This window comes from Astyanax mexicanus, chromosome 8 (assembly GCF_023375975.1).
Source record: "Astyanax mexicanus isolate ESR-SI-001 chromosome 8, AstMex3_surface, whole genome shotgun sequence".
In the NCBI taxonomy this organism is placed as follows: domain Eukaryota; kingdom Metazoa; phylum Chordata; class Actinopteri; order Characiformes; family Acestrorhamphidae; genus Astyanax; species Astyanax mexicanus.
In genome coordinates, this window is record NC_064415.1 from 28,797,192 (window position 1) to 28,811,512 (window position 14,321).

Below are 14,321 nucleotides of genomic sequence, written 5' to 3' on the forward strand. Positions count from 1 at the left end.
TACAGTAAACTTAGATTCCCAATATTTAGTCTAAGTGTGAGTTTCCAGTGTAAATTCTCTAGCACTAAGGCTGGGTACAGCAGCATTAGCATCAGTGCTAGCAGGACGTAAATGCCACCCAAAAGCACCAGATTGAGGAACCCTGAGTGTTCTAGTAGCCCAAAGCACTATCAACTAGCGGGTTCTCCCAAGTAGCTTGTTTTACTACGGCAAACACACAGACTATAGTCCAATAAACCCGCCTTTGAACGGCGAAAGAGCTAGCGCTGTGGTTAGTGGATAATGCTAATGCTGCTGCACCCAGCCTTAGTGCTGGAGAAACTTCCCTGAAAACTCAGCCTTATAACACTGTACCTCAGCAGAGAGGCTTTACTGCTCCTTACAACCTAAAATTCATACATAAGACGCACCAGATTTAGATTTTTCTGAAAATTAAAGGATTTTAAGTGCGCCTTATAGTCTGAAAAATACGGTAGATAAAGATACACTTTTTCTCAGATTCTGACTAATTAAATTATTATTATTATTAGGAGAGCACCTTACAGTACAGAATGATTTTGACTTAAAATATATTTCAGGAAAGCAAAAAAAAAAAAAGATGAAAAAAGAGTATTTGATATTTATAACTTAGTTTGTCCGACTTAGTTTGTCGTTTTTCACACTTTTTCGCACTTTCACGTTTTTTTTTTATTATTATTTTTTTTTTTCACCAAATGTTTTGTCCAAGTAATATTAAGCCATTTATATTTAATGTGTTAGGAAATGCTCAGGCAAAAAGGCAGCCAACATTTTTAACTGTAAAAAAAAGAAAAGAACAGGAAAAGTGATGCTAAGAGGATTTCCAAATTGTATATTATAATTTATTTTTTCAGTTGTTCTCACTTTGGTCTTGCCAACCACCTGCACATTCTTGAGACATACCCTCACTTATCTCCATGTAATAGCGTAATTCTACCACCATTAGACAACATGCAATAATATTTGTATTTCTTTTGTGAGCCTAAAAGATTTTAAATCATGTGATCTCACTGGGGTTTAGCGTAAGCCTCTCAGATCGTGAATAATGCGCGATCATGCTTTGATGTTTGTAATGCTTTCTCAAACAGTATCTGATCTGAGCTGAACAGCTACTGTGAGCAGGACAGACTGATGCTGACGGACGTCCTTCTGCACCTGTGCCTCGGCCGTGCCAGCTCGCTCCTGCTGATTGAGCTCGGCAATCAAAATAAACATTGTTCTGGTCCTCAGTGATCTGCGGGGTCCTGAAATGTGTGTTTTTAACAGGACGCAGATGCTCTGAAGTGTTGCGGGGCTTACGCACACCAGATACTTACATTTTTAGACAATATGTACAAACACTTTTTCAGTTTGAATGGCCACAGATCCAGATGTGTTTAGGTGATAAATCTTCCCGCCTTGCAGTTCTTTTCACGTTAAATTCTCTTCCAGCCAAAATTGGATTTATTGCAGTTCAGTAGGGCATATTGCTCTGTCTTTATTCTTAGAAATACTCTCCTGGGATTTAATACAGAGATCTTGAGGTGGATATTTCCTCTCTTATATTTAATAATACATAAAGCCTTTTAAAAGCAGAAGAGATTTTAGGTTTAAGTTGTGAAGATCCAGGAAAAGTATCATCACTAAGATTTCCATAGATATTATATATAGATAGATAGTTTTATTCTGCAATTGTGAATTTTAAACATTATTTTTCATTTTTATCACACAGGGTGATTCAGGGTCATCTGCTGCTGGAATTAAGGTAATATTTGTCTTTAGCTCTGAACTGTTTTTCAATAGAGTTTATTATTATTATTATTATTATTATTATTATTATTATTATTATTATTATTATTATTATTATGATTATGATATAATGTATGCATTTATTTAGAATTGTTTTCTATATTTGCATATATATATATATACATATTTGAAAAAAAAGAGGCCACTTAAAAATGCTAAAAAATATTTTCTTTGATTTTACCAAATTTAAATCCTCTGGAATATAATCAAGGATGAGGAAGATGGATGATCATCCATCAAACCAAACTGAACTTGAGCTTGAATTTTTGCACCAGGAGTGAGTGGCATAAAGTTATCCAAAAGCAGTGTGTAAGACTGGTGGAGGAGAACATGCCAAAATGCATGAAAACTGTAATTAACAACCAGGGTTATTCCACCAAATATTGATTTCTGAACATTTAAAACTTTATGAATATGAACTTTGCATTATTTGAGGTCTGAAAGCTCTGCAGACCTCAAATTTTCTGCAAAAGACATTTCTCATTTTCTGCAAAAGAAAAGCTCTAAATGACAATATTTTTATTTGGAGTTTGGGAGAAATGTTGTCTGAAGTTTATAAAAAAATGTAAAATGTTCATTTTACTCAAATATATACATATAAATAGCGAAATCAGAGAAGCTGATTCAGAAACTGAAGTGGTCTCTTATTCTTTTTTTCCAGAGCTGTATATATAATTATATATATATATAATATTTATTATTGTATTAACCTACAACAATTCTGATTTTAATTTTTCAGGGTGAACCAGGCGAGCCAGGCCGAAGTGGACAAAAGGTAAAACTGCAGTCTTAACTACATATTTACTCAAGTTAATACTGTCATATTATCATCATAATATTGCCTAAACGTTTAGTGAATTTGATACATTTACACTACGCTTCAATTTAACCACATTTCTTAAATTATAGCCTGTATATATGCTACAAAATGCTGTGCTACTCACTGGGTTTATTCAAACACAGAAAACAGAAAAGAGTTGAAGCTGAAAATTCGTATTGTTGTTTTCACTTTGTTCACCTGCTTAAATGCAGTTGGCTTTAACTTGCTGTTGTAGAGTTGGACGGAGTTCTAAAACACCCGGAGCCCAGCGGCCCAGAGTTGTTTCCTGCAGTTTTAGGCACGAATCAGGAAGCCAAGAAACCATGTGCATGAAAAAGCTCAAAATGCAGTTCTCCCCTTCATGCATATGCATTGGAAGAAGTATGTAATTTGGTGCATCCCTACTGATTACATATTTTACTCTATTCACGACAGTTACAGTAAATCATGGCTGCAGTTTTTTGGGGTTTTAAAATGAGACTCTTTGCGGTTTTCACAGTAGACATTGTCACAGAGCACCTCCTGGGACTGAGCTTCTTTTATGCAAGCCAATGGTAACAGTGGCAAAGAAAAACTCCTTCAGAATGAGAAGATAAATGTTTAAAAAGAATCACAATAAGACGTTCATTCATCAGTTTTTTCTCAGAGGCTCATTGTTTGTTCTAGGTAAAGTGGTGTGAAAAAAAGTTTGCCCCCTTCAGGATTTTTTTTGTGTTTTGCCTGTTTGTCACTCTTTAATGTTTCAGATCATCAAAGAAATGTAAATGTTAGTCAAAGACAACAACACAAGTAAACACAAAATGCAGTTTTTAAATTAAGGTTTTTATTATTAAGGGAGAACAAAAATCCAAACCTACATTACGGTGTCCGACCAACCAAAACTACCCCAAGAGCACAGCGACGACTCATCCAAGAGGTCACAAAATACAACAACAACATCCAAAGAACTGCAGGCCTCACTTGCCTCAGTTAAGGTCAGTGTTCATGCCTCCACCATCAGAAAGAGACTGCTTTCCTAGTTCCAAGACGAAAACCACTGCTGATCAAAAAGATCATTAAAGCTCGTCTCAACTTTAATTTTAATGATCCTCAAGATTTTTAGGAAAGCACTCTGTGGACTTACAATACAAATGTTGAACTCTTTGGAAGGTGTGTCCCAGTACATCTGGCGTGAAAGTAACACTGAATTTCTGCAGCAGGACAATGACCCAAAACACACCAGCAAGTCCTCGTCTGAATGGCTGAAGAAAAACAAAGTGAAGATTTTGGAGGTGCCTAGTCAGTGGCGCAAAAAGGGGGTATGCAGCCTATGCAACGCATAAGGGCGCTGCACTTGAGGGGGCGCCAAATCAAAGCCCCAAATTAATTTCCTCTCTGGAGAAACAGCCAATCCACTTGCTTAGCACGGTGGGAGAGTAATGACAGGACGCTGACGATTTTAAAAAGTATCCGTGGGCTCAGATACTACGTTTGCATACACCCCAAAAAGTATGTAGTTGCGCCCCTGGGCCTAGTCAAAGTGAACCTGACCTAAATTATATTGGGATGCTGTGGTAGTTCATGCTCGAAAACCCTAAAATGTGTCTGAATAATAACAATTCTGTAGAAAAAGAGTGGACCAATTTTCCACCACAGCGCTGTGAAGTTCCTGCAAACACTTGATTGCCATTGTTGCTGCTAATGGTGGAATAACCCGTTATTAGGTTTAGGTTTAGGGCAATTACTTTCTCACACAGGGACATGTAGGTTTGGATTTTTTCTCCCTTAATAGCAAAAGACCTTCATTGAAAAATGCATTTTGTGTTTGCTTGTGTTGTCTTTGACTAATTTTAAAATAAGTTTGATGATCTAAAACATTGAAGAGTGACAAATAATAAATAAAAAATAATAAATCATGAAGGGGCAAACACTTTTTTACACCACTGTATGAGCACAGGCCTTGGGATGAACATTTAATAAGGATGACAAGAATTTTACTTACTAACGCATACTAACACAAAGGATTAAATGGGGCCTAATGTGTTAAACTGTTAACTGTTGATCTGTTACTCTGTTCCTTACCTTTCATTATCTCTTTTTTCTTCTGAGCTTGTTTTCTGTGTCTCACCAGTTGTGTATAATATAGCTAATAGTTCTGTCCTGTGTGCAGTTTGCATGATTAGCTGCAGTGTTACTCAATCAAACATTAAAGGAGAACTCTGGTGTAAAATGGATTTTTGGTGTAGTAAAACATGATAAAAAGTACTTACCTTTAATGAATAGCACAACTCTGTTCTCCCGCAGCGTTCAGAGGTCCAGAAACTTTAACAGTTTGTGCAAATATCCTTTAGACTGGGTGACATGGGGAATAATTTGCCCCGATAAATCGCTTTTCCACTGTTATCCAGACTCAAAGTAGCTCCAAACCTCCTTGCTAGAATCCGGAGAGCCCTGACATTTAAACAAGGCATTTTTAGTTCAGTTTTTCGTTCAGTGATATCGGCCCTCGGAGCTGAAGCTCGCATTATGGGATGTAAACAGTGTTTTTAATAAGGTTCATGTGCACTTTTTAAGTTCTTAATGCCTCGTTTTAAATATCAGGGCTCTCCGGATTCTAGCAAGGAGGTGTGGAGCCACTTTGAGCTGGATAACAGTGGAAAAAGCAATTTATCGAGGCAAATTATACCCTGTGTCACCCAGTCTAAAGAGCATTTGGACAAACTTTTCAAATTTGTGGATCTCAGAACGCTGTGGGAGAACGGATGTGTGCTATTCATCAAAGGTAAGTACTTTTTATCATGTTTTACTACAACAAAAATCCATTTTACACCAGAGTTCTCCTTTAAACTCAGGCATATTGTGACCACACCAAGTCACATTTTGTGCAGAGCCTGCACCCATACATGTGGGCCCTTTATTTCCTTAGACAGAGCTTTATACTGACATTAAAATAGTGCTGAAAGGTACTGTTAGGATGCTGTCCACATCATACTGCGGAGAAGCCGAGCAGAAAGTGGAGGCTGTACCACCACAGTGGAAACACTTTACCCCATCCAGCAGGAAGCCGTGCTGTCGATTTATTTTATTCTGTTTCACACTGCAATTTATAACTTGTTCCAATTGCCCATTAAATGACTGTTAATCTTCACTGAATCATTCATACGGGTGAAGCTCAAAGCTCAGTGAGGCTTGAGAGAGCAGCCTCGTTTCTGTGGAGAATAGTTCATCATAGTTTCAGTCCTTTAAGGAGTTGCTGTGGAAATGTGCAACCCTGAAACTGTGGTCAGAGATCTGTTTAACATGGTCATTTTGAGAAATGTTCCTACTCACATTCCATATGTGTATTAATTTTAATAGAGCATGAATGCCTAACTAACAATAAAACGTTTTTCTTTGACGTGAGACGTCAGTGCTTTCGAAAATCCTGCTTTTCAACTTCCTCACTTTCTCATAATTTACTGATCCTCCAGTGTAATAATCATATATCTGCGTTCTAATGAGAACTGGAATAGTACATTTAGACAGAAGAACGAGTTGAGAAACTTGCTGTAACCTCTATTTATTAAGCCTTCCTTTATGATAACTTGACATGCATGCTAAACATGCTTTTCTCTGAACATGCTGTTTCACACAATGGCCAGAAGATTGGCAGCTTCATAATATGAGCACATCTTTCCAAGGAAAGCAGCCAAGCGAACCCGAAATCATTAGATGCCCAGTGCTACTTAGCTTTCACAACAGAATGCTGCTGATTGTCACGTCGGTCAGAATCTGAGGACTGATCTAGTGATGTAGTGGACAGTGAGGAAACCTTTAGTGGTTGAGCTGGTTTTCCAGGCTCGAGGCCAGGAGTGGAGGCTTGGCTTGGTTTGGCTGTAATTTGTTGCACTTTTCCTGTGTAGGGAGAGCCAGGACTTCCAGGGCTGCCTGGACTTCCCGGAATAAAGGTAAATTTTGCTGTTTTCACCCCAAAAACCTGTCAATCGGACAAAGTAAAGTCTCAAGTGATTAATTCACTATTGCTTAATTATTTGATTTAGCCGTGTGCCATTTTGCCTGTCCGTGCTCCGCCCACAAGTGTGTTGTTTTGTAGCAACTGTTGGAAAGTTGAAAGAATGTCACAGATCATAATGTAGCTGTCAGGCAAAAACCTGCAAAAATACCTCCTGTTTTGTCTTTTTCCACTTTTTGACAGTATTTGAAGCTTGTAGATGTTCTTTAACTTGTTTCAAAGTTTCAGGATAAACAGACCCACAGGAATGATCCAAAAATAATTTTAATTAATATTTTTACATCAACTTTTTGGAAGGAAGCAAAAGAGGTTGTTTTCCTTTTCCTGTAAGGTTAACATTTTTGATATGTTAATTTTTTATGAAAATATGATAATTGTGCATTGGTTTTTGTTATTTAGTGTTTATTCTGTATAGACTACCAGTCAGTCCATACAATTTTTTTTTACTGAAATCATCTAATCTATGAAGGATCACATTAGAAATCATGTAAAAAAAAAAAACTTTTAAATGGGCTCTTATCTTGGCTGCTGTTAACTTGCTATTTCTGAGACTGGAAACTCTTCCTATCCTGGGGCGGTCCTGATGAGAGCCGGTTTCATCATACCATTTTTGATTGTCTTTCCAACTGGACTTGAGAATACTTTCAAAGTTCTTGACATATTTTGGATTGATTTGTTTTTTTTTACTTAGTTGAGAAGTTCTTGCCATAATATGGATTTAAAGATTACTCAAATAGGACTATTCACTGTATAACAACTCTACCTCTTCACAACTTTACAACTGAAGCTCTCAAACAAATTAAGAGGCAAGAAATTCAAGTTATTTACTCTTGTCAGGTTCAGGACAGCTCTTAACTGAAAGCCATTCCAGATGACCCTACCTCATAAAACTGACTGAGAAAATAAAAATATTTGCAAAGCTGTCATCTAAGCAGGAGGTGCCACTTGACTAGATATCATATTTATCTCAATTTTACCAGCATTTTTTAAAGTTTGCACATGCTAAACATTACAATACAGTTGCCATATAAACACATTTGTTGGCAGGGCATGGACACATTAGTTCCCATTACCCATCTACCCAGTATCCATTCCTGTTTTGTATTGTTGTGGGAATGTGCCTGTGCATTGATCCCATTTCATTAGATTAATAATAAAGTTGTATAGCTTGAATTTCCTACTGTTTATTGTATTTACCTATCTATACATGCAGGTTACAAACAGCTGTGTCTTCCATTTGCCGGCCCACAATCCACTGGATATTGTCTTAACCCCTTCAAAACTTTATTTATATATTTATATAATTCAGCTATATATATCGTTCCTAATGCAGAAGCTCAATTGTGAATTATTTGGTAACTGCTGGGTTTAACAGATCTTGTGCTCCAGGGTCCCACAGGGTTCTAGTTTGGGCCCTATAAAAAGTGATGTTACTGATGACAATAACGTATGTATAAGAGTGGGCTTCTACACAAAGTCTTAGGCTTTAATGGGCATTTGGCTCATTGCTGCACTGGGAGGTTTTGTTATATGCTTTTATGTGCAATAAACAAGACTTTATCCATTTCTCACAACACCCCAACGCTCTTTAATACCGCTGTAGATGACTTCGCCTGAACTCCATAATGTGTGAATGCAAGGAATGCTGAAACAGGCATGAGAGAAAGCTTGTTGCTATTTTGATTTGTTTGGCTGCAGCACTTTTTTTGTATGCTTGTAACCTGTTGGTCTTGTAAAAACCCTTGCATTTTATATAACCCTTTTACTCTGGGGCTGGCTGCTTTTGGACGCTAATGCTATTTCGCTGATGTGATGCTCACATGTTCTCAGAGGAGCTGAAGATTCTGGGTCAATTTTTTTTTATTTAATGCCAAACACCACATGTGAACAAAGTGCTGACTACTTCCAACAGAGCTCAGAGACTTATGCTTAAAAATTAACCGTTATAAACAAAAACTTTAATATTGTTTCTCTAGTCTCAATTATTTAAAGGCATTTGAGGTTCAAAACATGAAGATTAACAACAGAGAATTAAAAGTGGTTCCTCATTAACAATATATGTGTTGGTTCTTTGAAAAATATTTTTTTATTAAATGAAATAAGAGTATCAAATGAAAAAAGAGTAAAGAAGCACCCAAATAATGTAAAGGATCTTTATTAATGGGAGCTTTTTACTGGAACCTGAATAGAAGCTTTATTTATAATGGTCTAGTTTCTTTGTGTAAGTGACGAGTAAAAAAGCTTTTTGTGGATTGATTTTAAAGTCCCCTGGCAACACTCTTAAATATAAAAGTGCGTACAAATTCTTTAAGCAATGTCTTTTAAAAAACTTTTAAAGGTATAAGTAACATTCACATGACCCAAGTTCTATTTAATCGACAAAAGGAAACAAAACGTCAAGAGTTGATTCTTGATAAGGTGTTTACAAGTATTTCAGGTCAATCAAGTACAGAAATTTATATATTTATATACTTAATCATATGGTGGTATTTTTGATAGTGTTTGTAATTTGTTTTTTTTTGTAATGACTGATTTCATGAAATCTGTGGCCTTTTATAATTAGACAAATGATCCTAAACTGATGCTAGATACTTTTCCTGCTTCCTTTACCCTTAAAAAAAGCTTTGAAATAGTGTGATTCGAATATGTATGTACATCATTTTCACAGTAATAAAATATATTGCAGCTAGTTTACTCGTATTACATAAGCTGGATTAAATGTTTTTTGGATATAGACAAACTATTGTGGAAAATAAGTAATAATACAATTGTTGGTTCTTAGAAGAAATGTAAGAGTAAAGAAGCACGCCCCATAATGTGAAGGATCTTTATCAGTGGATTTTTTTTTTTTCTAGAACCTGAACAGAACCTATCTATCTATCTATCTACCTTAAAAAGTGTGATTCAAATGTATGTACATCATTTTCACAGTAATAAAATATATTCCAGCTAGTTTACTCGTATTATAGAAAACATATATCATGGCTTGAGCTGGATGACTGAGCTGGATGTATACATTTTATTAAGATAGACAAGCTATTTTGAAATTTTATTTAATATAATATAATTCTGATATTGATAGAAACATTACAAAAGCTACAGAAAAACTGACAAAGACACCCATAGTGGATGTATGTGTACAAACATCTAATAATGAATACATGTAATACACCCTGTATTCGATATTGAAATATAAAGGTGTTTAAAAATCATATCACATTTCCTATGTTGATATACTGACATAGGATTATTGTCCAGCCCTCTGTTTGCCATAATAGCCAGATATTTCTGTGTGTTTTCACAATAACGATATTCTTGGCGATATGTCAAAACATTTCTGTCAGGGCCAGACAGGAATGAGACTGGTGCAGATACAATAAAATAACTTTATTAAAAGTTATAGAGCAGACAGGGGTAGTCAACGGAAACAGGGTCAGTACCAGTAATACAGAAAACAAAATAGAAAACAAAAACAAGATCATACACGGATAAAGGCAAGGGCAAGAGAAACGCTTTGTATTGTAGGTATTACCAAACAGATACTCGGCGAGGTGTGAGCGTGAGCATGGTCCTTATATACTGAGGATAATCAGTACTCGGGGCTTCCTGGTGGCGTCATGTGATGTGTCATGTGATCGGGAGTGTGTGTTGTGTCATGGAGTGGTGCGTTCTGGGTATTGTAGTTGTTACTGTGGGAATCGCAGATAGAGCTGGATGTGGGAGACCCAGACATGCTTTCAGCACCAGACATGACAATTTCATTATTTGAAATACATTTCAAGAGTATATTACTGCAACTAAATAAATAGAAATGCTTATTAAGTATAATATAACAGTTTTTTTGCATTTAACAGAAACAAAAAAAACTATAAACCTTTGTCTTTTTCTTAAACAGTAGCTTACCAAGTCCCTGATTTTGTATAAAACAATAATAGTGTAACAAAATGAAAAATGTTACAAAAATAATGTAATGTAACCACAAACATGTACCACAGAACCACATTGCAGCATATTTAGTGTATACATGGTGTAAACTGCAAACAATTAAAAGTTACTAACAGTAACAAGTAGAATATTCAAAATTTTCAGAATATTGCATTACTATGATATGGATAATTATTTTTACAATGGATTTTTATTTTTCAGTATTATCGTGTATGATACTACAAGTACAAATTAATTTACTTTTTATCCACAAGAGTGCTTCAGTAATCTACTGCCTTTACGGTATTTAGAGGAAATTGTAACCTGGCCTTATCAGTGATTTCTTCATGCTTAGCCGTGGTGAGTGTCTTGCTGTAAACTCTTTGAGGTTATGAGTGTGTAATATTTTTTTGTGGTAGTGTTTGATATATGCGTGTCTACAGTTTAGGTGGTGTTCTTGATCTGTTCAACAGCTTTCATGATGGAAAGTATTCTGTGGTTGACCAATACCCTGGTCGTCCCTGATCTACGAGCCTGCTTACTGTTGCTAAGCATTGTAGTGTAATCACAATTCCTAACAGTACAGTTTATAAATCAGAGACCACCCTTATTTCATTTCCACTCAAAGGGGTTATTAAATGCATTCCATTTTTTACTGAGGTATTTATGAGGAGATTTTATATAAGACAATCTGTTAGAAAATCTACATAGAGAACAACAGCAACCTAGCAAAAAGAGGTGATACAGAATGCATGTGTTCAGTTATTTTACATTGAAAGCATGCAACTTTGATTAATTTTTAAATGTTCAGCCCTGTGATTTGGGTTTTAGAATTAAACATTCGGAATTTCCTTTTATGCTGGGCTCATGAATAATTATATAGACTCTGCTCTCATTGGTTGGTGTGCAACTTTACAACAGCTCAAACTGAATACAGCATAGTGTAGCATAGCGTAGCCAGAGGTGGAAAAAGTACCGAAAAATTGTAACTAAGTAAAAGTACCTTTTACTTTGCTAAAATTCTACTCAAGTAAAAGTAAAAGTACCCATCTAAAAATCTACTCGAGTAAAAGTAAAAAAGTACTCAATTTAAAATGTATTTTGAGTAAAAGTTACATAGTTACTTTTATTTATTTGATGTAAAAAAAAAAGTACAAATCATGAATGAAATCTTTTAAATTGATTATTATTCCAAATAATAATTTGGACCTTTCAGGCAGTAGTTGTTCAAACCACCGCATAAAACATTTTCAAGAACAAGTGGCATAGGTTTCTATGATCCATTTTTTTCTTTACTGTTAAAAAGTTAAAAAAATTGGTCATATATGTGACTATAAACCGTATTTTTATAGTTTTACAATTCATTATTATATAACTTGCCATTGCTTTGCTTTAACTGCTATTTACATGTTTTGTTTTTTTTGTTTTTTTAATCCTAACAGGTTGTTTTAATGTTCCCAAAAAACGTAAGAAATATCATGAAAAACATGAAAACATAAAAAAAAAATGTTGGTGGGCGCATGCCCAGTGCCGTAAAGACGCACATAACTCGACAGAACACTGGTTCCCCCGAGCCGTGCACACAGACCCCAGGCTACACAGCTGATTCACACAGCGTCTCTCCCGCCAACCGTAATAAACACTGCTGGGAAAAGTTCAGCCGCGCTATCATGGAGAACAAAACTCTTTTTTTTTTTTTTTTCAAATTTTCCCAGCATTTCATTTGTTACTCAGTAATGGGGAGCTTTGCAATGTAGCGAAGTAAATTACTTATGTCAAAATGAACTAAAAGTAAAATTACCTATTTTAAAAACTACTTTAAAAATTACGAATTACTAATAAAATCTACTCAATTACAGTAATGTGAGTAAATGTAATTCGTTTCTTTCCACCTCTGAGCGTAGCATAGCTAATGTATTATTCTGTTTTCAATTGTTGGCAGGTTGTACTACAATCTCATGACACACTAAACTATTTAAATGATAGTAAATTCACTAAGGTAGCAGCTTTTGAACATGGTGAGTAGAAATTATTACATAGCTGTTTTGGAACAGTTACTGTGTGGTTTTGGAATTGGTTTACAGTTCTGTTTGGTTATGGAGTTATTGGTTAAATACAGCTTACATTTTATGGTATTTTTAAGAGAGAGGAAAATAATTCTTTGCACTTCGTTCGAAACAGAGAAATTTAGGAAATGTCCAGTCCAGTCCAGACCCTTAAATTACTGAATATATTAACATAAATGTTTGTTTTGTTAGAATTAGGACTGTCAAGGCTAAAGTGTTAACGCATGTGATTCATTTGGAATCAGTAACATGTTATTATTTTTTATCACTACTTGCGCCATTAAGTTTGACCAAACCTGCTGACTTTTTTCTGAAACAGTCCACTTGTGGTGAGAACATGATCTGGCTTCTATCCGACCCAACTATCACATAAAATAATTTTTAATAAGGCTAATTTTGCTAATAAGGCACAGTTTAATCTGATATATTAGCCAGAAAATATAAAGCTATGAACAAACGCTGTCTCTGCTGCTTCATGCTGTTTACACACTAAGAGCAGTGTATGTGCAGTGTTCACTGCTCGCACCTACGCCATTCCATTATGTCAAGCAAAATGGAACTTTTATCACATTTGTATTTGTATTTATTTATTCAGAAGGGGACAGTGCATTTTCATAAAACACATGATTATACATAGTTAAAAAAAGCCAGAATTAGCCAGAAGGCTAGTTTTCATCTGTAGTCCCCAGGCCACGATGTAAAAAGGCAAGAAGAAGTTTAAAAGAGAAAAGACACAAGATAGAATTACAATTTAAGAAAAAGAGAGTAAGAAGAAAAAGACAAACTACCATACAGTATAACACAAAAACAGGCTTATATTTTAATGTTGGCAACTATAGTTATTAATAAGCCACATTTTCAGTTTTTTGTGAAGTTCTTATATGTTGTGAGCAACTTAACCTCCTCAGGTACTGAGTTCCACACACTTGCACTCCTTACAGACCAGGCCGATTTACCAAAAGTGCTTCTGCGCAACGGAATGTTGCAGTCACCTCTGACAGATCCTCGGGTGACACGCTCAAGGCTATTTCTTTGGCTGATAAAGTCTGCCAGAGGATCTGCAGCCAATTTATGCAGTACTTTATAGATCAATTTTAGGTCTGCAAATGTGTGAAGACTGTCCCAATCCAAAAAATTATATTTTTTTAAAATTGCACAGTGATGATGGTACCTGGGTTTTTTATCCATTACTTTAATTACTTGCTTGTACAAGATTTCCAACGGTTTTTTTGAACTTTGACAAGCCTGGGACCAACTGGTTATGCAATAATTAAAATGGCTAAAAATCATTGAATGCACATACCTTTTTGCAGCTTCAGTTGACATATTATTGCGAATCGCACGAAAGTTTGCGAGATTAAACTTTACTGTTTTACACAATTTTCCGATATGGGCTTTAAAGGAGAGCTCTGAATCTATTATTAACCCTAGATATTTATATTGGTTAACAATTTGTAACCGTTCTCCGTTAACATGGATATCAGGGTCAGATGATACTCTGTTTGTTTTAGTAAAATACATGCCTACAGTTTTCGAAGTGTTTAGCTCCAAACAGCATTTCTGCATCCAAGTTGTAACACATGACATTGTTTTTATGAGTTTGGCCGCAACAATGTCTTTGGTGTGTCCATGTACAAAAAAAAACGTATCATCTGCATACATAAGGCATTCGGCTTCCGAACAGACTGTGGGCAAATCGTTAATGTAAAGGCTA

General features: G+C 35.6%; 2 protein-coding genes across 4 annotated transcripts in view; both read left to right on the top strand.

The window, feature by feature from the left end:
- The window catches only part of LOC103039012 (collagen alpha-1(XXV) chain), a 318,678-nt gene that overhangs the window by 267,354 nt on the left and 37,003 nt on the right, over positions 1–14,321 (top strand). The window contains exons 15-17 of the mRNA XM_022678290.2: positions 1,730–1,762; positions 2,546–2,581; positions 6,508–6,552. Of these exons, the coding sequence (XP_022534011.2) occupies positions 1,730–1,762; positions 2,546–2,581; positions 6,508–6,552 (114 nt within the window). The remainder of the gene's footprint in view (positions 1–1,729; positions 1,763–2,545; positions 2,582–6,507; positions 6,553–14,321) is intronic.
- The window catches only part of rpl34 (ribosomal protein L34), a 220,970-nt gene that overhangs the window by 20,337 nt on the left and 186,312 nt on the right, over positions 1–14,321 (top strand). The window lies entirely within an intron of this gene.